This window comes from Taudactylus pleione, unplaced genomic scaffold (genome assembly GCF_031769625.1).
Source record: "Taudactylus pleione unplaced genomic scaffold, aTauple2 ptg000309l, whole genome shotgun sequence".
Classification (NCBI taxonomy): Eukaryota; Metazoa; Chordata; class Amphibia; order Anura; family Myobatrachidae; genus Taudactylus; species Taudactylus pleione.
Genome location: NW_028284710.1, coordinates 4570365 through 4593925, shown reverse-complemented (window position 1 = coordinate 4593925; position 23561 = coordinate 4570365). Strand labels below are relative to the sequence as shown.

Here is a 23561-nt window from a genome sequence, read left to right as displayed (position 1 = left end):
CGTGACTAGTACAAGGTACTTGAGAATTGCAGCAGGGCAAGTTGTGTGTGGCGAGATTGACAAAACAGGGGAAGTGGTAACAATAACTGAACAAGAAGAGGGTAACCTGCTGCACTGCATTGTATTCCATATATATTATAATGTAATGATACCTCTACTTGCATGATCTGGAAAAATAAATATTCATATCTAGCTGGTGCTACCACTATAGGGGTAAATGTAAAGGCCTGCAAATTGCAGGCATCATCAACTTCCCAGAGAGTCTGGCCGATGTTTTGTAGTAGAAATTATTTAAAAGGCAAAACTAACCTGGTTTTACCTTTTTTGCCACAGTAAACCTTGACCAGACTCTCTAGGAAGTTGCCGATGCCTGCAGTCCGCAGGCTTTTACATTTACCCCTATATCTCCATAGATAATAAAGTGCCGCTCAGAAAGTGAGATAGTCCGGTGCATAAATATTGGGACATTGACAGAATTTTCATATTTTGGCCTCTATTCACCACCACAATGGCTTTGAAATGAAACAAACAAGATGTGCTTTAACTGCAGACTGGGTTACCTACATTGGAACATTTTGGACACGTGACATGAACTACTGAAGAACCAACGCATAAGTGCAAATGAGGTTGTTGTTGTTTTATTGTATAGATAGTAGGGTGAGGATATGGAGACAAACAGCAAAAAACAAGGATCCTTGCATCGTCATGAGTCTTCAGTATAGCGAAGGCAATGAGGCAGGAGATGCAGTTCACCACATTTGGGCTATTATTCCTCACAAAACATACCGACAGTAGAATCCATGTCCAGTAAAGTATTATCTTGGTGATCATAATACCTTGGCCACTCAGTGTTTATACTACCATGGCTCTACCCCTGCTGCCCAGTGATCTGTTTTGCTCCTTTAATACAACACAAAAAGTGTCTTAGCTCTAGCCCACTGTGCATTACTCCCAAAGGCATGTATTATCCCCTTGAACATAACCTAATGCTCCAGGTCTACCCTTCCGATGCTTCCCACTGACCTGTATTACCTTTACTGACATTATACACATGTAATACCCCAGCCCTGCCTCTTCTCTGCTGATAATACATTGTGTTTGTGTCATTGCCTCTTCTTGCCCCCATTGTATGTGCATATAGTACACTGTTCCCGGTCAAACACTGCCCACACTGAGCAGTGTACTTAAACAGGATAAGGAGATACATAGCATAACACAACAGGATATTGGTCAGATATAGGAGAGGGGCACACTTCACATATGCACACAGTGGTTTATATGAACTGTGCTCCTCTACTATACCTAGGCTTACCATACTATCCCTTTTAACTGGGACACACAGGAATTACACAGGTTCTGTGGCTGGCTGACTTAAAGCCTGCATTTCACCTGGTTTTAATCAGCCACAGAACTTGTGTAATTTCTGTTTTAAAGGGACAATATGGTAAGCCTACCTACAGTATACCTGACCCATATCCTGCTTGTGTTCTGCTCAGTATCCCCCATACTGTGTCTCCTCTTCCTGCTCATTGCAGACTCATAGTGCATTCCACCCTCCCACACATTCACTTCCTGTCCCGCCACTTGCAGCTGGCATTTTCAGCATACACCTTCCTTCACTGCTGTCATACAGTCCTCTGGTGACATCCCCCAGCCACACAGAAGGCTGCTCTAATCCTGTGCGGAGCAGAGGGGGAGGGAAGGGCTGGAGAACACGCTCTCCATGGTCTCCACTCCTTCATTTGCTGTATAGTATGATAGTGGTTGAAGGCTCAGGACAGAGCACGTCCTGAGGGACCCTGAGTTTTTATTTTGAGTCCCTGCAGTGAATTCTCACCTAAATATGCACTATAGCATGTAAGTGCAAACCCTGTTGACTTGGGTCTGTATGTGGTTGTGCTATGCAGTATTGTGTCTGTATGAGGCTATATTATGCTGGCATGGTCTGTATGTGGTCAACATGAGGCTGTGTAAAACTACCTCAGCGTCGTTCCACATCAGATCACTGATGGGCAGTTATGCTGGCAGTTACAAATCCATTGATTCTGTTGAAGGTGAACACTTAAAGCAGACAAGTCCTAGAGATGGTCAGGTGTGAAGATATAGATACAGCTATTGATATAATCTTTATGCATACTTGCCTACCCCCTGGAAGAGTGGATGTTCTCCTGTATCCCGCCCACTTCCTAGTGAAATGAGTAAAACAAGAGGACAATGGAGCGAACCGCCAGTCTATGCATTGGGAGCGGAGCCAATATGATGCGATTCATGGCATAATGTCACGAAGGTGCAAGCAACTTTCATCATCAGGATTGCCCCTTCATAGCATGATGCCATGAATCCCTAATCATGTATCGGCCGCATCTCCCCTCCTGGCTTTTTGGAGAGGACAGTAAAAGTTGCCAGGTATAGCTTTAGGAGAGAAAATAAATGTATGGTGACGAACTGTAAACTATTTGCTGTGGGAGTAATATTTTGTAGAAAGTTAACCAACATCCATGTGTCATAATGTACATTAATGAAACTAAAATCCATTGTTTTGGTGTGTGTGTGTGTTCATGAACCAATTGCTATACTGCAGCTGTTGGCCAAAGTGTATTTACAGACGTTTGTAGATAGAACTACCCTGCTTAAGAGGTTCATGATGTGTCATTTGCTGACGTTTTTTGTTGAATATTTTATCAATATTCCTTCTTTATATTTCCTCCAAGTGTTGACCAAGTACATGATGAGGTTTAAAGGTACAGATTAACCATATGCTTCATTCCATTACTACTACTTTACAGATATTGCAGTATGATTCTTATACTGTACTTTATATGAGCTACTTATGGCTAGCAGGTCACTAGTACTGCAACTAATTCTATTCTTCTATGGCCTATGTATCAAGCAGTTTTTTACATAATTTTAATTATTGTTCCTATGTACTAAAAGCACAATGCAGGAGATTTCACAGAAATGTCAGGCAAAGTGCTAATTAGCACTGCAGATCGCACTCCCCATTATTATCAATGGGGACTACGATCTGACCCCTATGTACTAAACTCCAAAGAGCGACGCTTCTCGGAGTTTAGTCCGGTAGTTTACACCATCTTCAGATGGTGTAAACTACTGTAAGCCTATGGGGGTTCCAGGTGCAGGAGAGAGATCTTTTGATCTCTCCACGTAGCCCCCTGCTGGCCCTGGAAACTGACACTGTGCGCATGGCGGTGTCCGCTTCCCACGGAAGCGGACACTAAATGCCGGAGATATAACTCGTGGGGGCAGCAGTTACCACAACCAGTGTCCCTGCGAGTTCCCTGTTGTACATAGCGGGGATATATTTTATTAAAAACAAAAATATCCCCAGCAAGTTAGGTAGATGATGATCGCGGCTGGTTCGCGATTATTAGTACATAGACTCCTTAATCTGGTTTTATGGTAACAAGGTTAGTATCTTGATACTAAAGCTAAAGTAATTTCTACCACTGCTTAAGTTAATGGGGTATTTTACTGGTATTTGTCAACTTGATAATACATCTTTCTTCTTTCAGACATGCAATTTGTGTTGAATTGGTATACAGCCAGACCAGAAGTCTCATGCAATGAGGATCCGTCTGAGAAAATGGCCATTTATTGTGAAGACTTTTGTATTGGTTGGTCTCTTCATGATTACCTATATGGTTGTGGAACTTTCTGTTTCTACTTTACGCTCATCAGAGGTACAGGATCCTACCACAAAAAGGAGGTGGGAGAGAGAGTTTGCTGCTACAGAGGAGAAAATTAAGGACCTGAATCGTCCAGTTTACATTAAACCTCCCCCAAACCCGAACGCACTCGGAGAATGGGGGAAAGCTGCAAAACTACAGCTTAATTCAGCTGAAATGAAGATGCAGGAGGAAAGCATTGAAAAATATGCCCTTAATATTTATGTTAGTGACCAGATATCATTGCATCGGCACATACAGGATAACAGAATGTATGAGTAAGTAACAGGGAATTTTGTCAAATGTCTCTGCTTAAGTGCCTGCCAATTTCAAATTGGTCCCTCTACCTCCTTGTGCTTTGTATAGGTTTATGTAAAACACATGGGGTAAAATTTTCTAAGTGTCAGGTTTGAAACCGTTTTGCTGTAGTTTAATGGCAGGATTGCATCCAGCACATTTTGGGCAGGATACATCAAGCATCGCATTTTGGATGCGAATCATCCCACCAATGAACGCATGCATACCGGCATTTAGTAACGCATGCATATACATTTAAGCAAAGTACCGCTCTCCCAATAAAAGCTGTCCTTTGCAGTGTGGGGACTTCTGGGTTTATGACCCAGGAGTCCCTCTGCGCATGTTTGAGCCTTAGGCGACCCTGGGAGGGATCCTATTGGATATCTCTCGGGGAAAGCTCTGAATAGAAGCCCATTGGCTTCTATTAGGCAACGTCATCTATAGATGGAGTTGCCTATCTGGTCCAATCTACAGAAAGCTTCATATAGAAAATTCTATTTCTGCTGATACAATGGACCAGTCTTTGTAAGGTGTGTGAGCTCTTAACTATAGCTGGATTCATTCAAGCCCAATCCTATTTAATTGTGCATAGTTTAAAAACAGGCTGAAAGATCCGGTTTTGTTTCATCTATTCAGTATGACAATTGAACAACCTCATCAATGCAAACTGCGCACATGTACAGTATATGGCTATATTGATCATTTGGGGGGAGATGTATCAAATCTTCTAAAGAGGACAGGTGGAGAAGTTTCCCATAATAACCAATCAGCTTCTAGCTATGATTTCATCTCCTCCTTGGTCATAAGGCATGTGCAATGTGTTTCTTGTATGCATAGGCAATTAATGGTGTTTCACAGTCACACATTAGCCTTCATTTGCCATAGGATACGGAGAGGTTTACATACTTTTGAATGTTAACAAGGTTTAAGTTTAGTGACTTTAAAAAACACCTGTATGTTATTTTAATGTATTGCTTCCCAATTGGAAAAACGTAAAACTAAATTGTCGAAAATGTACATATAATATACATAAAAGTAGTTTGGACCATATAAAGAAGCAAAAAAATATGGTAGCTGCTCAAATCAGCTTAATTGCATAACACAGGTGCTTGTAAAGGGCGTGGTTTACACTGAACACAGAAAAAAATAGATTTGCCCCCCAGCACACTGCAGCAAAAACAATACCTCTGAATCGCTATTATCATGTAGGATTTAAGTATTAGTTACATACATTTGCAAATATATGAATAAGCGCCAGGCCAATCGTCAAGGCTCCTCTATACCAGCGTCCCTAAAATTAACGGGTTCACGTCCGAGAAGCAAGGCACCCCAAAAAATTCCAGCCAAGGACCACCCCCAGGGCATCACACGAAAAGGGGAAAAAAGGTGATAGTGAAGTGTTAAAGGATAGGTGTGTAAATCAATAAGTGTTAATGAGATGTAAAAAAATTAAAATGACATAAATAATACACAAACGCATAGAAAAGTGATAAAAGTATTCTATGTGAATTAAGTGGTGATACCATGAGAAAGGTCCAGTCAGAACCCCCACGGGGCCCCACTCCCAAACACTCACCCCAAAATAATTATTGCTACATAATGGTAGCACCCACTCTGGGTCATATAATTACAATTGGTGTACTGCATGATAACAGTACATATAAAAGCTGAGAGCTAACTTGCCTTGGAGGTACCTTTAAAAACCTCCACATGGCACTACAAGGATCAGCACATCCTCCTAATGCTGACTGCCTTCATGCCTCTCCAAACTGCAAAAAAAATATGGTAGCTGCTCCAATCAGCTTAATTGCATAACACAGGTGCTTGTAAAGGGCGGGGTTTACACTGAACACAGAAAAAAGAGATTTGCCCCCCAGCACACTGCAGCAAAAACAATACTTAAATCCTACATGATAATAGCGATTCAGAGGTATCAGTTACATACATTTGCAAATATATGAATAAGCGCCAGGCCAATAGTCAAGGCTCCTTTATACTGGCATCCCTAACATTAAGGGGTTCACGCCCGAGAAGCAAGGCCCTGGGCTGGAATTTTTTTGGGGTGCCTTGTTTCTTGGACGTGAACCCCTTAATGTTAGGGACGCCAGTATAGAGGAGCCTTGACGATTGGCCTGGCGCTTATTCATATATTTGCAAATGTATGTAACTAATACCTCTGAATCGCTATTATCATATAGGATTTAAGTATTGTTTTTGCTGCAGTGTGCTGGGGGGCAAATCTCTTTTTTTTCCTGTGTTCACCATATAAATAAATGAATGTAAAAGAACACATACCATTTGGTAATTTATACATTTTTATCTTCCCCTGTTCATTGTGAACATAAAAGTTTGCCTTATCTGATACCTTAGGGTGATGGAAGCTTCCATTGATTGACTTCAGCATTTCGCTGCTACCTTTTAGTGTGGCTGCTGTGCACAAAGCCTACATTATCCAAGCACTCTGTCCTGTCTGCCAACTTCTCATATGTTTCAGTGAAAATGGAATACACATCTGCTCTATGACCAACAAAATACACCCTGAAGCAGTGTGCCGAGCTAAACATGGCATATTTCCAGTTTTTAAGTGCAAGTACTTAAAAAATGTTTTGTTTACCACATAAAAAGCCTTTTGTAAGGTTAATATATTATTTTTTTGTTCGTTTTATTTACCCAATCTCCCACTCTCTTTTTTTGTCTCCGTTAGAGGAGAAGCTTCCGTTGAGTGTTCCATTGGTATAATGCAGAGCTTTCATTTCTTATTCCATAAGTTTTATTTTTGGCAGATTGTATTTTGTTTATTTAAGAGCTTTGTTTTTAGTCCTATTCTGGTGTTTTTAAGTTAGGTATACAGGTTGAGTCTCCCATATCCAAATATTCCGAAATACGGAATATTTTTAGCATGACTGAGATAGTGAAACCTTTACCTTTTGCACAAAAAGGCACACAATTATTAAAAATAATGTATAAAATTACCTTCAGGCTATGTGTATAAGGTGTATATGAAATATAAATGAATTTCATGTATGTACACAAACTTTGTCTGAGCCACAACATTTTTAAAATTACCTGCAGGCTGTGTGTATAAGGTGTATATAAAATATAAATGCATTCTGTGTTTAGATTTGGTTCCCATTCCCAAGATATTTCATTACAGTATGCAAATATTCCAAAATACGGAATATTCCGATATCCAAAATTGCCCCGGTCCCAAGCATTTTGGATATGGGAGACTCAACCGAACATTGATTTTTATAGCTCCCCCACCCCTTCTAGCGAATTTACATGGAGTGATGTATGTATGTATGTATGTATGTATGTATTATTATTATTTTTAACAGGCCTATTATTTATGTTAGTATTTTTACGTTTAAAAAAATATATATATTTTGAGGTGAATTTAATTCATAGCTAAGGCCACAAGGTGCCTCCGAGTCATTCAAGCAAAAGCACTTCTTGATTAGTTTTATTATTATTCTAAAAAAATGTATAGGGCACCATAAGTACTCCGTAGCGCCATATCTACGCTCTATGGGATGCAAAGGAAAATTAGGAAAGATTTTCTACCGGAATTGACTATAATGTGCACAGCCGAACATCAGTTATCAATTTACCTCACCCATAGATACTATATATCTATGGGTTCTTAATAAATCTCATAATATCTATATTGCTAATTCTGATGACTTTATTAGGAAAACTTATGTACTGTAAAGCTATTGTAAATAATTATGTATGTTATATACTATACATATAATACACACACATATGGGTTGGGTACGATATCCCGATGGTCAGAATCGCAATGGTCACAATGCGGTTAAAATCCTGATGCATTTTGGTGAGCATTCTAACCCTAGCCCTACTCTAACTGCCCCCCTAGTGCCTAAACCTAACCCTAATACTCGTCATCAGGATTCTGACCGTTGGGATTCCGGAGATGGTATTGTGATGACCGTCGGGTTTCTGACCGCCGCCATCCTGCTGACTACATCCCACGTGTGTGTGTGTGTGTGTGTATGTGTATATGTATGTGTATATATATGTATATATATATATGTATGTATGTGTTGCCTATAACTTTTACCATTTGTATAATATTTTACAGGTGTAAGTCCAAAACTTTCAACTACAGAAAGCTTCCAACAACGTCTGTTATAATTGCGTTTTATAATGAAGCATTATCGACTCTGCTCCGTACAATACACAGTGTACTGGAAATGTCTCCCTCTGTACTTCTGAAAGAAATTATATTAGTGGATGACTTCAGTGATAAAGGTACTTTCTGTATTATTGTTTTACAGTGTATACAGTTTGATAGCGGTCATTTGAACATGCTTGAAAGACAATTGTCACATTCCCATATGCATGTATGAGTCTCATGAATAATAAAAAGAATTTAAGATCATATACAAAATAAAACCACTTGAAGTGGATTCTGGAGGACATGCAGCTAGTGTAGAGATGTTTATTTTGGTTATCTTAGTGGTTCTGTGAGTGTAGGGAAAGGGGTGGTGGTATGGGGTCTGCTAAGGGAACAGTCGAAGATGGCAAAGATGTATCTGGTTAGAAAAGTGGGTGAATTTTAGATAAGTGAAGTATGTTTGCTTAGCAAGTGTAAGAAAAGTGTGTTGAGATGGAAGGATGAATTTATAGTGGAGAAAGATGGCTTTAGAGCAATAATTCTTCTAGTGGCGCTCAGCAGTACGGGGTATACTTGCAGGTAGCAGATATTTTGGTATTCCAAGGTCGAGGTTTGGTTTGTCGGAGCCTGTGGGCTGAATGTACTAAAAATGGTATCCGGTCATTAGGTCTACATTGTCTAGATAAACAATGTTTGGGTAGACAATGGAAGATAGACAGGCAATAGATAGGGACTGAAGGTCGACACACTGAATGTCGACTAGTAACAAGGTCGACAGGGTCAGAAGGTCGACTGGTAACAAGGTCGACGGGTATGAAGGTCGACAGGCAGTAGGTCGACGAACTGAAGGTCGACAGGGTCAGAAGGTCGACACACTAAAGGTTAAAAGGTCGACATGTACTGAAGGTCAACATGGTCATTAGGTCAACACTCATATGGTCGACATGCAAATGGTCAACACATGGTTTGTTTTGTTTTTTAGCCCTAATCTTTACCCCAACCTTAACCCTCCTCTTGGTGCCTAACCCTCCCTCCTGGTGCCTAACCCTAACCTACGGAGTAAGAGCCTAACAGTCGGGATAAGTGCCTAACCCTAATCGTCGGGGTAAGTGACTAACCCTAAAAAAAAAAAAAAGTGATCATTTCACTATATGAGTGTCGACCTACTGCCTGTCAACCTTCATAGCTGTCGACCTTGTTACCAGTCGGCCTTGTTACCAGTCGGCCTTGTTACCAGTCGACCTTTAGTGTCGACCTTTAGTGTGTCGACCTTTAGTGTGTCGACCTTCAGTCCCTGTCTATCTTCCATTGTCTACCCAAACATTGTCTATCTAGACAATGTAGACCTAATGATCCACACCCACTAAAAATGCAGTAAAACCTCCTGAAATCTGCAATTTTCTGTGGTTTAGCACAACACATATGGATCCCCATATCTATTAAAAAGGGATATCTGCGGCACAGCAGTCCCCATATAACTCTATGGAGCTGCGATGTGTCCATATGCATCAAGCTAGACTACATAGCAGTTAGTGCACAGGGCACATAGTGACATTGGTGCAAATGGTAGGTGAAGGTGCTGCTGTCATCAGTCTGTACAGCGCTGCTGGTCACATTGACCACCCCAGCAACAGGGCCTCTATGCGAAGCAATGCAACTATAACCACTCAAATAAAAATAATATTGACAGAAGAGATTTCATCATGGGTGAAGCCGCGGGCAACAGCTAGTTGTTAATAAAATATAGTAAATATAATATGAAGTACACATTTAAATCTATTTTCTTTAGGTACTTGAGCAAATTACTAGGGGCCATTGAAAGTTTGACAAAAGGTTTCTTGAGTTTTGTGAATGCTTTTTAAGTTTTCCCCTGTCTACTGAACTTTTTTTTCCATAAAATAAAAAACATTTTTTATAGTATTTCTAAAGTCCCAACTTGAAAACTATATCAGTTCCCTGGAGAGAGTGCGTCTGATCAGGACAACAAAACGTGAAGGACTGGTGCGAGCACGACTAATTGGTGCAACCTATGCCATAGGTGATGTGCTCACGTTTCTGGATTGCCATTGTGAATGTATCACTGGTTGGCTAGAACCACTTCTAGAGAGGTACTATCTTTAATTTAATAATTCACTTTGGATGGGAATTTTGCTGTAGCTCTTACATTGAAGTGCAATAATGGAATGTTCTACTCTAAAGTCATGCATGTCATAGGTAATTCTGAAGAAGGTTTATAGTTTTTATCATGGATTTTTTTTTTTTGGCTAGTGCAATATGTAAAACAGAATGGTGCATACCATGGCAGGAGATCCTAAAATTATCTTCGTGCCACCCTAGCCCCTGAGTCATGGCTTCGCACAAAATGGACGGGGCTGGCAGCACCGATAAGTACAACGCTGACCGAGTGTCCTGAGAACGCCTGGTCGACTGCACAGATTGCAGTGTGCCCGTTTGGAGCGTCCACAGGATGCCCCAGATGGCACGGCACAAGCAATCCTTACTGCATGTGGCCGTTCCAGGCACCCTGCTAGCCAGAAGCAAGGGTTGTGGGGCAACGAAGGTGTCGCCCACAGAGCCCTTGCGCTCTGTGCGGTGTGACTGGTCGCACACCCCTAGTTACATTGTTATCATATTGACCATACTGCATATAGTTAATTTCATTATTGATTTAACACTAACTATGTAAATGGTGTGATTAGAATTGATTACTGGACTAATTTGCCGATTCTGCACCAAATACAGCTTAATGCAAATTTCTATATGGATCACTGCCAGGGGCTGGCCTGCAACTTTTAGCCTGGGGGGCAAATGCATGCAGGCGGCCCTGGCAGAGGGGTAGCGTGTAGCCAGGGTGCCTGAAGAACATGTGTGCTACGGCGCCTCCCCCCCCCCCCACAAGTGTTCCAGGGAGGAGACGGGTCCATATGGGATTAATGTAAAGTAAAAATAAAGATTAGGAACAGCCCTGTCGTGGTGCCCATATGCAGTGCCACCCTGTGTCCCAGGAGAGGATCCCCTTATGCAGACCTCCAGTAGTGATCCCCCTATGCAGTGCCCCCAGTAGTGGTTCCCCCTGTGTAGTGTCCCTTGTGCCCCCAGTAGTAAGCCCCTTATATAGTGCCCCCAGTAGTGGTACCCCCTATGCAAGTGCTCCTTATATAGTGCCCCCAGTAGCAGTCCACACCCCATGCAGTGCCCCCAATAGTGGTAACCCTTATACAGTGCCCCTTAAATAGTGGCCCCAGTTGTAGTCTCCCCCCTAAGCAGTACCCCCAGGATTGCCCTTTTTATAGAGCCCCCAGCAGTGGTCCCTCGATGCAGTGCCCCCAGTGGTAGTCTCCTCCCCCCTATGCAGTGCCCCTAGTAGTTGTTCCTTGCAGGGCCAGCCTCCCCCACCCCAGTAGACACACGTAGTAAAAAAAAAAAAAAAAAACACTTACCTGAATCCCCGCTCCCGCCGTCGCCATCCGCTCCTCTGTCTGTCCTACCCGGGCATTATGGGAGAGACGTCATATGATGTCATGACTCCTCTCCCATTGCCCACTGCGGGAGCCGGAAGATGGAGCGGCTCCTGCAGTGGGCGCAGCAGCAGCTAATGAGAGTCTGACAGACTCTCATTGGCTGCTGCTTACAACAAATACACAGCTGCCTGAAAGGAACCATAACTGATTTAATGAGCCATTTGCAGTTTCACTGTACCGGCCGTGTGTACTTACACGTGCATGGCTTAATCTTTGAGACAAGCATATGCTACTGGCAGGATCAACCAGGTAGCTCTCGGTCCGCGCGCCGGTCAGCGCTACACACGCGGTGCAGTCTGTGTCACAGAAACACAGTCTGCTCTGCGGCCCGGGGGGCACATGGCATCCTGCCCCCCGGCCCAGCCCGCCATTGATCACTACTACATTTACTAAGCTAATTCTATCTGCTAAACTGACTTCTATCTGATTCTGCACTAAAAACAGCTTGTTACAAGCTTATAGCTCATTGCTACAATAACCAAGCTAATCCTATCTGCTAAACTGGTTAATTTGATTCTGCACTAAAACAGCTTATTGCAATTGTATATTTGGATCATTGTTACACTTACTAAAGCTAATTCTAACTACTAAGCTGGTTTATTAACAGAGCTGGATTTAATATTGAAAAAGCAGAGTACTGGACAATATAATCATTTTTGTCTACAATACAAAGATTTGGACATATAAGTTTATTGATTTCATTAGATTGCAAAATTTGTGTATTATCTGTTGCTATACAAAGGCATTGCTAATACATATTAGCGGAAGTATTTCATTTAGCTTATTAAATGATATTTCTTAGGTTAGGCTGTAGTTTGTCAGACGCGCTTCATATTGGTGTCTTTTTTTGCTCACCACTACACTAGTTTGTGACTTGGCGCTGCTGATTTATTATTTACCTTTTCCTATTACTTAAATGGTTGCAGCCACCTATCAGCAGCTGCTCTGTCATAACCACTTTTTTTTGCTCAGCGCCTACGTTTATTGTTTGATTACCCACATAACATTAACTTTTTAAATACAAATAGTGAAAAGAAAACATGGCAGGTTAATTTTAGTCTCTAATCACTGATGATGCTTCTGTAAGGCTTTATATAAAACAATCTCTATTTGAGAACTCAGGACATTTTTAAGAGATACTACTTTAACCATTGAACTGTCACTGATCTGTTTTAACAACAAGTAGTATCCTAAAAGGATAAGTGTCTTGGCAGACCTGCTATATACAAAGGCGAAATAGCATGGAATTTCCAGGTTACTGGCTAATATAAATTTGCTATGCTGTGGGCATTTTATGATATATTATTTCTGTACTTTGTGTCTATAGGGGGTGATTCAATTAAGCATGCTGTTGATAGCGCCGGGACAGAGTTCCCGGAGCCATTCAATTCAGCACACTGTTAGCCCGACTAGACGATTCGTTCTCGCACCCGCCTTAGGGTGCGAGGAGAAATCAGACTAAAGTGCGATCCGCGAGGCTGTCTGCCAGCTTAGCGCTAACAGCCTCACGGCTGGCACTTTAGTCCGAGAATGCTGGTTCTCAAGACTAAACACGATTAAGTCACGTGAACCATTCTCAGACTTAGGCCCGTATTCAATTAGTTTCGCACCCGCGATACTTTTTCGCCTGCAGGAATTTTCACCTACATCATGTAATTTAGCCACGGAAATGTATCGCCCAATTCAATTCCAAAAGACACGAAAACGGAGATACACAATGTCCGAACAGGCAATAAGTGGTGTCAGAATCGGGGAAATCAGCCTGAAACAAACCCCCCCCCCCCCCCCCAAAAAAAAAAAAAAAAGATGCAGAAACTTTGGGGATCAATGTAATAGTGCCCGACTAGCCCTGATGAATCAGTTTGGGGTACTTAAGTTCGCGCAATTGCCACTAATTATCGTCTTTGCACAAGTGGTGAAGAATGGCACAAAGCAGTATTTTTTTGGAGAAAATAAGTAGTCCTGTCAAATTTGGGGTACTTGAAAATGGGTGCAAGGATATTTAAAAGTTGCTAAAGTGAAGTTCTAAGAAACGTAAAAACGCACCTTCAGCAAACACCTGCAATCAAAAAAACACCTCACTCATACTTGAGATCCCCCAAAAGTCTATTTCGCTAGTTTTTAAGTTTGTACCTCCACTTTGCATTTTTTTGCCCCCCTTTTTCAAAGTAATTTTTTGGGCTGTTCCTCATATTTTTTTTTTTTACGCAGTTATCCTTTGGGGGGCTGACCCAAGGGTACAGAGTGGTTTCCCCACCTTTGCACCCCTAAATAGTGATTTTGCACTTTTTTTTCTCCACCTATTCATAGGCGAAACTTTTTTTGCCTATTACATTGCATTGCGTTTTCGCGTACGTGAAAGGCAGATGGAATTGAATACGGAGATAAGTTTCCGTTTAAGTTTTTGTAGCAAAAAGTCTCAATCAGCGATACTTTTACGCGGATCTTGGGTTTTTGCTTCTAATTGAATACAGGCCTTAAATTGTTGTAGTTGGACTAAACAGCACGCTGAATAGAATAGCTCTGGGATCAAGTAACCGGCGCTGTTCACCACACGCTTAATTGAATTGCCTCCAGTGTTTGGCAACAGTGTGATCTTTACAAAATCTACATTAGAAAATACCTCTGCATTAAATGGATGGTAATTAGCTATTGGAATCAAATCAGGGCCCACACTGGGTGGAATTTATATGTTCTGCTCGTGTTTGGTTTTCCACCGTGTATTCCAGGTTCCCTCCACGCTCCAAAAACATACTAATAATTACAGTGCCTCATAATATAAATAGTGCTATATAAATAATGATAATGTTATTGATGGTCTTGCAGGATTGGGGAGAATGAAACTGCAATTGTCTGTCCTGTAATTGACACAATTGACTGGAACACCTTTGAGTTTTACATGCAGACTGGTGAACCCATGATTGGTGGATTTGATTGGCGGTTGACGTTTCAATGGCATGCCGTACCAGAAAAGGAGCGCCAAAGAAGGAAGTCTAGGATAGATCCATTAAGGTAATTTACAAGTTCCACATTGTTTATCCAATAAGCAAAATTTGTAAATTGTACCCTGTTTGGAATTCTTTTGGAATAACAACATAACAAAGTTCTTTTATTTGAAACATAGTATGCATTCTGATTAGTGGCCCTGATTCAGAGCGCTCGCTCTGAATCAGGGCCGTCCTATTTAAATGTGGAACGGCCTTTTGGACGCTCGCATAGCTGTGGGTTACCACCCACAGCTTATGCGAGCGTCCATGATGATGGTCGCGATGGTCAAGACCATCGCACCCATCGGGCTTGCGACGAGACCCTGCGGTAGGGTCTCGTGGCCGCAAGCCCTGGAGTGATTTTGGCTCTATCAGAGCCAAAATCACTCCCACTGTCATCATTAGTGATAAAGTGGGGCCGGACCCAGACGGTAGGCGTTCCCATAGGAACGCCTCCGTCTGGCAGCCACGCCGACCAAAGGGGGCGTGCTGTCACTCACCATCGACAGCACGCCCCCTTTGGTGCGAGACCCGGAACGACAGCTCGGCTGTCGCTGTCGTCGTGCGCATGCGCATTGGGGTAACCGACCCGCTTGCAAGCGTCCTGCGCTCGCGAGCGGGCCTGAATGAGACCCAGTGTCTGTTTATCTCCCTACACAGATGGGCTGGTGATAGTTCAGGCTCTTTAATTACAGAAAGCATATAGAGTAGGTTCTCCAATATCAATTATATAAGATCCTGTATATACTGCAGGAGACGCACCGGAGGCGGCTGCGGGCGAAGGCCTCGTGTAACGTGTACTCACTAAGGCGGCCAGGGCCATATCGTCTGTCGCCGAGGATGGGTAGTAGACGCACTAGTTAGCGTCTTCTACTGTGAGGCCAGCGTACTCGTGCCGTCAAAATCGCAGCTTAGGGGAGATGGGCGCTCCCCCGTCTGCTCCTCCCCCCCACCCAGACGCAACTTCATATACGTACATACATGGGTGCATCGCACTCCGGTGCTAGGTGCATATGAGATATGCGGTCAAACCCCTAAAGTCTGCAAATTCACCAATGATGCAATGTGAAATGCATGTAGAATATTTAGAAGCCTGCTAAATACTATGAGACAGATCCTGGTTAACCACACAACAAGTATATTGCTACTAATTGCTAGGTAATCTCTTCCACAGGTTTAGGTTCACTTTGGATTATTAGATTACTTTAAAGCTAGTAGAAAAGGCTCACTTGTAAGTGTTCTACAGTACATTTGGTTTATACAGTATCACTTGTAAGTGCATGATTTATATATTTGTTTTAGATTTAATGACTTTATTGTAATGGGAGTTTTTGATCTTCTATCTGGTTGCTGTAGGCTTAGTGCAGGTTTTGGCCCTTGGACAGTGTTTTTAGTAACCCTCAACATCTTGTCTTGTGCCTTTTTCCAAATATAGATATATAGATAGATGTGTCCTCATACAGTATTGCTGTAATCGCGCCATACAGCCCTTCTTGGCGTGCCATGTCGCATCTTGTTCACCTGGGTGCAGTAAACCGCTTCAGGAGACTGCACTGATTCATTTGTTATGCAACACTTGTATATCTGCGTTCTGAATTTGTATACGAACTGCTACGATGAAGCGGCCGTGGCTTTTTATATATAATGTGCATGTATGTACAGGCAGCACACAATTGAATGTTCTCATAAATAGTTAAGCATGAAAAACAAGGAAGCCAGCACACCTCTTGTTTTATATGTTTATGTATGTATATGTCAGGCTTGCTGACTTTCTGGCTGCCCTTTCCGGGAGGGAGCAGCCAGATCGGCATGACAGGGCGTGGCCATCGCGAGGAGGGCCAGACGATGTGCATTTGTGGGCCTGCCCCTGCTACACAATGCCGATATTACAGGTATTGTAAAGCAGGACGCGGAGCAAAAATGACGCGATTCAGCGTGAATCATGTCACCGCCCCCTCCTGCAGCGGGGGTTTCTAAGGTAAGTGCAGGGAGATGGGATAGGGTTGGATGGGCGGCAGCCGGCAGGATTGCCCAGGAGGTCGGGAGTGGCACCCGATTTTCGGGAGGCTCCCGACCAAATCGGGAGGGTTGGCAAGTACGATATATGTTTGTGTGTGCGTGTATATACATTTAGATGAATATATATCTCGTGGTACTGAAATTAAATCTCAAGGTCCATACCATTGTGTGCGAACACAAAATAATTAGTCTACACAGGTTGTCATGCTGCTATTCATACAAACTTTGTGCCGTCATACTCTAGCCATGTCCTCATTACGCCATCCTTCTTGTGCGTTCTGCAACACTATTACTACTCCCTAAGCGGAAGGTGAATAATAGCCACAAAATAAGCCATTTCAGTTTTTTTTGGCATGTTGCTGTCTTTTCTTACAAATGTGTAACCTGGATTCTGTCTGCAATTCTGTATTGTGTGTGTTTTGGCTTGATTCATATGTTTCAGTGCCGTCACACAGGGTTTATCATTGTGTAACATGCAATCATCAAATCCATTGTGATAACCTCTCTGGCCTCTGTTCTGTGACATGTTGAAAGGGGTTATACACGAGTATGTCAGTAGTATGCAGAAAGATGAGCACTCTTCTGTACTATGGCCCTGATTCGGAGCCGCTCGCAAAAAGTGAGCGCTTGCTCTGAATCAGGGCGGCCGCTTTTTTTGTGGGTAGGGTCTCGTGTGCCGTAAGCACCAGTGAGCTTTCGGCTCTAATAGAGCCGGAAGCTCACTACTGACATCACTCGTGATGTCAGTTGGGCCGCCCTCAAATGGCAGGCATTCCTTCAGGAACGCCTCAGTTTGGTCAGCCACCCCCCCTCCACGCCTACAAAACGGGGCGAGCTGTCAATCAACATCGACAGCCGCCCCGTTTGTAACGAGACCCGGAGCGAGTGAATTTCTCACTCGCTCCGGGGCTCGCACACGTGCGTGTGCGCACTGCCCAGCCATCGACCCGCTGAATCAGGCCCTGTGTGCAATGATATAAAACTCTATACGCACACACCTATATATAAAAATGACACGTGTAATAAAAACATGTCCCCTTAAGCTGGGTACACACTATACGATCTGTTGTTCAGACGCGGATCGGAACAATATATCGTACACATCATATAGTGTGTATGCCCGATCTGTCATTCACAGCGGCCGTTCATCGCATTGTCCTATCTGCTGTTCTGCATGGATGATGCAATAAATGATGCGACATCCAGCATGTAACGACACATAACACCGATGTGCATTGGGTCCTGCAGTGTGTACACTGCGCGTTGTATCGTTACATTACATTGTATCGTCACCCTGCACCTTTCACAACCTGTGCAGTTCCTCCCTGCTCTGGTGCTTCTATCACACTCAGCAACAAACTGCTGAGATACAGACCAGAGTGTGCTAGAAGCACCAGAGCATTGAGTGACACCCCAGGCAGGTAAGAGGAACTGCACAGGTTGTGACAGGTGCATGGTGCTAGAATGAACACTAATATGTAATGTTCTAAATCTTTACATTTTATTAATACAGAAATAATATCAGCTAACCATAGAAAATTACAGGATTGATTGTGAATCCTTGTCACAGTTTCAATCTAGTTCAGTTCAAGACTTGAACTAACAGATGTGTCCACATACATCCTCTTTGCGTGTTAAACAACCTTTCTAGTTGCGCCGTGCCATGGCGTGACTTTGCAGTGCCAAGCGTCTTTCCGTGCAACTTTTTTTACATTCAAATTCATCTTCGAGCCGTATTCAATTATAGCGGACCCACAATACTTTTCCGTCTCCCAGACTTTTCGCCTACATCGTGTGTTTTGTAGGCGGAAAAGTATCGCGTGTGTGCCCGCTTTACCCTGTATTCAATATGAAAGTACGTGAAAACGGGACCCGGCGAAACTTGAACAGGCGGAAAGTACTGTCAGATTTGGGGAAATCAGCCTGACACCCCCCAAAAGATGCTCTGACATGGGGGTTAGCTATGGTAGCCCCCGATTTGGTTTGCTGAAGGTATTTGGTGTTTTTAAACGGGCTCAATAGCTGCTAATTAGCGTTTTTGTATACGTGGTGCAGAATAGTATTCAGGAGGTTTTTTTTTTGCATAAAATAACTTATCCCAGCAAATTTGGGGTACTTGAATATGGGGGCCAGCATTTTTAAAAGTTGCTAAAGTAAAGTTGAAAATATCGTGAAAAATCCACCTGCCGCTAGCACCTGCAATCAAAAAAACACTTGGGGGCATACTTGGGCACCCCCCCAGAGTCAAGTTCACTAGTTTTTATCTTTGTGCCCCAACATTTTTTATTTTACGCCCCCATATTCAAAGTCATTTTTTTGGGTGTTCTTAAATGTTTTTATTTTTATTTTTTGCAACCGTTTACCTCTGGGGGACTGTCTGAAGGCTGCACAGGGGTTCCCACAGCGTTGCACCCCAAAACCGCAATCCTGCACTTTTTTCCGCCTCCCATTCATAGGCGAAACTTTTCCGCCTATTACATTGCATTGACTTTCCGCCTAGGCGGAAATTGAATACGGAGTAAAGTCAAAATAGGCGAAAATGACGTCATCGGCGAAAAGTTTCCGCCAAAAACACGCGCCTCAAATTGAATACGGGTCTTAGTTGCAAAGCGAAAGGACGCACAAGCAGCTTCTGCTGATTAAAAAGATATGCGGCATGCCTATATACTGTGGCAGCTGCGGGTGTATCTGCATGCAGAATGCTACTTTACAGTGTCAGCAGCTGTGATTTTAATCAGCAGAAGCTGCTTGTGTCCCATGCGTATCACTGCTAATAACTCATTTGAAGGGAAAAAGCCTCTCGAAAAGACGCTCTTGCTACAGAGTCACACGTTATGTGTGACGTGACTTGCAGCGCACGGAGGTTAAGGCCCCCATACATCAGCAATTGCTTGCAGGAATCGTGCAATTTGCAATCGATTTGTGTATAAAAATGTTCCCTTTTTCAATCGATTGCAAATTGTACGATTGATGCAAGCAATTGCTGATGTATGGGGGCCTATAGATGTATGTGGACACATCTGTATGTCACCAAGCTCACTTATTTATTTTTTAAGACACAATAGTGTTTTTCTGGCACCTCGTTTAGATCACTGTCACGTTGAAGGCTTGGCTAAACTGCGCAATGCGCCATGCGCAGCTGAATCCCATAATTGGAGGCGACAATCCTTCAATTCAAATCCCGGCGTTTTTGGCCTAAAGCCTAGGGATCCCCGGCCTCCCTAGTTGAAATAATATGGAGCATTTTCTGCATCAAGCTAGGCATAGGTATAAGTGTTGTTACTTATGACTTCATGAATGGAAGGCTGGGGCACTGCACTGCAATTTCATAGATGCTTATGACTCAGATTACTAGTGTATAGTCACAAAGGACTAACTATCACTGTAGGCGTCTGGATTTTCTACTGCATTATGTGCAACACACTATATATATCGCAGTGATATATATCGTGAAGATTGTATAGCGTGTACGCCAGGGGCTGGCTGGCAACTTTTAGCCTGGGGGGCAAATGCATGCAGGCGGCCCTGGCAGAGGAGTAGCGTGTAGCCAGGGTGCCCGAAGAACGTGCGTACTACGGCGCCGCCCCCCCTCAAGTGTTTCAGGGAGGAGGCGGGTCCATATGGGATTAATGTAAGGTAAAAATAAAGATTAGGGGCAGCCCCCTGTCGTAGTGCCCATATGCAGTGCCCGTGTGCCACAGGAGATAACACCCTTATGCAGGCCTCCAGTAGTGCCCCCAGTAGTGATCCCCCCCCCCTATGCAGTGCCCCTTGTGCCCCCAGTAGTGGTCCCCCCTGTTCAGTGCCCCTTGTGCCCCCAGTAGTAAGCCCCTTATATAGTGCCCCCAATAGTGGTACCCCCTATGCAGTGCCCCCAGTAGCAGTCCACCACCCCATGCAGTGCCCCAATAGTGGTAACCCTTATGCAATGTCCCTTAAATAGTGGCCCCAGTTGTAGTCTCCCCCCTATGCAGTACCCCTAGTATTGCCCTTTATATAGAGCCCCCAGCAGTGGTCCCTCGCAGTGCCCCCAGTGGTAGTCCCCTCCCCCTATGTAGTGCCCCTAGTAGTAGTTCCCTCCCCCCTATGCAATGCCCCTAGTAGTAGTCCCCTCCCCTTGTAGTGCCCCCAGTAGTAGCCCCCCTTGTAGTGCCCCCAGTAGTAGCCCCCCCTTGTAGTGCCCCCAGTAGTAGCCCCCCCTTGTAGTGCCCCCATTAGTACCCCCCCCTTGTAGTGCCCCCAGTAGTAGTAGTAGTCCCCCCTTGTAGTTCCCCCAGTAGTAGTAGTCCCCTGGTAATGCCCCCATAGTAATCCCCGATGGTAGTGCCCCCAGTAGAGAGAGACTTGATAAAAAAACAAAAAAACACTTACCTGAAACTCCCGCTCCTGGTCCCGACGCTTCCACCGGCTCCTCTGGCCGCTTTGCATTATGGGAGAGACGTCGTCATGACGACGGCTCTCCCATTACCCACTGCGGGAGCCGGAAGATGGCTCCCGCAGTGGGAGCAGCGGCAGCCGATGAGAGTCTGACAGACTCTCAGCGGCTGCTGATTACAGCAAACACACAGCTGCCGGCTCCGGCGGCTGTGTGTTTGTACTGTGTAGCACTGACCGGACTCCGTCCGGTCAGCGCTACACACGCGGTGCAGTCTGTGTCACAGTGACACAGACTGCACCGGCCCGCGGCCCGCATGACGCTGCGGCCTGCATGACGCTGCGGCCCGGGGGCAGATGGCACCCTGCCCCCCGGCCCAGCCCGCCACTGGTGTACGCTCTTTTGCGTGTGCATACCAGGCTTGCATCGCATCATCCCATGTGCTGTGCTGCACAGCAGATGGAACGATGTAGTAGATGACACCATTCTGCTAAATTCAGCATGAAATAATATATCACAGGGTCGTACACGGGATTGTATAGCGTGTACGGCACGCGCAATATATTCTGTATGTTGTGACGTTCTGTTGGCTGGGTACACATCGTATAGCTTTATTTACAGGTTTACATTTTTGTTCGAAAATACTACTCTGTTTGACACCAGTGATGTTGTGTTAAGCAGGACAGCATGGGGGCATTGGCAGTCTCCTTATTTCTTTAAAGAGATTTATTACATAGCTGTTTGTGCACCTCTAATTGCATCAAATGCACTTGATGGTAAGATAATCTACACCATGGAAAGTAATGGACAAGTCTCAATTATTGACACCCCTTCAGCACCTGTAAATATTAAGTCATTTTGCGTAAAGAAATGGGCTCCATGTCCATCAGAGCTGTAACTAGACTTTTTGGTGCCCTGGGCCAGAAAGAGCATTGGCGCCCCCTTCCCCCCTTTTATTTTCATATAGGGATATAAGACGTGTGTCTGAAAGGGGTGTGGCCTCATGGGTAAGGGGTATGACAGTATTTTGAGATGTGTGTGTGTGTTTAAATAAGAGGATGTGACTGAAGGTGCTTGGGGAGGTGGCAAGATGCAGGGGGAGTCTACCATGGAGGAGATAAGGGCAGTCAGGAGATGCAGGGGATAAAAGAAGAGGAAGCTACAAGTGAGAATGATTTTAAACAGAAAATTGACAGGCCAGAGCAGCACCCCCTGCCCTGTGATACCCTTTGCCGCGGCACATGTCGCACCACCCTAGTTACGGCCCTGATGGCCACTGACAAACTAGTGAACATCCTCTCCAACCCCTTAATTATTTTAAAACATACCACAATGGAATCTCATTTTTGCTTATGGGTGCATATTGTGGTACACTAATGAATCTTGGGGATATTTCTGTCATAATATTTTGTAACCTTACTTGCAATAAAGGATAGCTGTTGCTGTATGCCAACTTCTACTGTATTGAACAGAGCAAGGAGGAAAAACTAGCACTGAGGCTACCCTTACAAATATAAATGTGTCTTCTGACATCTCCAACTCACAAGCAGAGAAGTACCGTATATACTCGAGTATAAGCCGAGTTTTTCAGCACATTTTTTGTGCTGAAAAAGCACCCCCTCGGCTTATACTCGAGTCATGCCCGCATGGTACGCTGCTGAGTAGCGTACCATGCGGGCCGCGGTGCAGACTGTGTCACTGTGACACAGCCTGCACCGCGTGTGTAGCGCTGACCGGACGGAGTTCGGTCAGCGCTACACACTGCCAAACACACAGCCGCCGGAGCCGGCAGCTATGTGTTTGGTGTAATCAGCAGCCGCTGAGAGTCTGTCAGACTCTCAGCGGCTACTGCTGCTCCCACTGCGGGAGCCATTTTCCGGCTCCCGCAGTGGGTAATGGGAGAGACGTCGTCATGACGACGTCTCTCCCATTATGCAAAGCGGCGGAGGAACCTGTAGCAGCGTCGGGACCAGGAGCGGGGTTACAGGTAAGTGTTTTTTTTTTTTTTTACATTTCTTTCTACTGGGGGGGCTACTACCGGGGGGTACTACCAGGGGGGGATATCGCTACTGGGGGCACTACCAGACGGGGGGGATTAATAATGGGGGAACTACCAGGGGGGGGATGTTGCTACTGGGGGCACTACCAGGGAGGGGGGGAATACTGGGGGCACTACCAGGGGGGATGTTGCTACTGGGGGCACTACCAGGGGGGGTTAATACTGGGGGCACTACCAGGGGGGGATATTGCTACTGGGGGCACTACCAGGGGGGGATTAATATTGGGGGCACTACCAGGGGGGATGTTGCTACTGGGGGCACTACCAGGGGGGGGATTAATACTGGGGGCACTACCAGGGGAGGGCATTGCTACTGGGGGCACTACCAGGGGGGGTATTACTACTGGGGGCACTACCAGGGGGGGATTACTACTGGGGACAGTACCAGAGGGGGGATTACTACCAGTAGCTGCTGCATTTCCCACCCTAGGCTTATACTCGAGTCAATAAGTTTTCCCAGTTTTTTGTGGTAAAAT

At 44.3% G+C, this 23561-nt stretch overlaps 1 protein-coding gene across 2 annotated transcripts in view; it reads left to right on the top strand.

Moving 5' to 3' along the window:
* GALNT4 (polypeptide N-acetylgalactosaminyltransferase 4) overlaps positions 1–23561 on the top strand; it is a 100821-nt gene that overhangs the window by 24174 nt on the left and 53086 nt on the right. For both annotated transcript variants that reach the window (XM_088442299.1, XM_088442300.1), the window contains 4 exons: positions 3534–3964; positions 8089–8258; positions 10043–10232; positions 14472–14657. In XM_088442299.1, the coding sequence (XP_088298425.1) occupies positions 3585–3964; positions 8089–8258; positions 10043–10232; positions 14472–14657 (926 nt within the window). In that variant the 5' untranslated portion in view covers positions 3534–3584. The remainder of the gene's footprint in view (positions 1–3533; positions 3965–8088; positions 8259–10042; positions 10233–14471; positions 14658–23561) is intronic.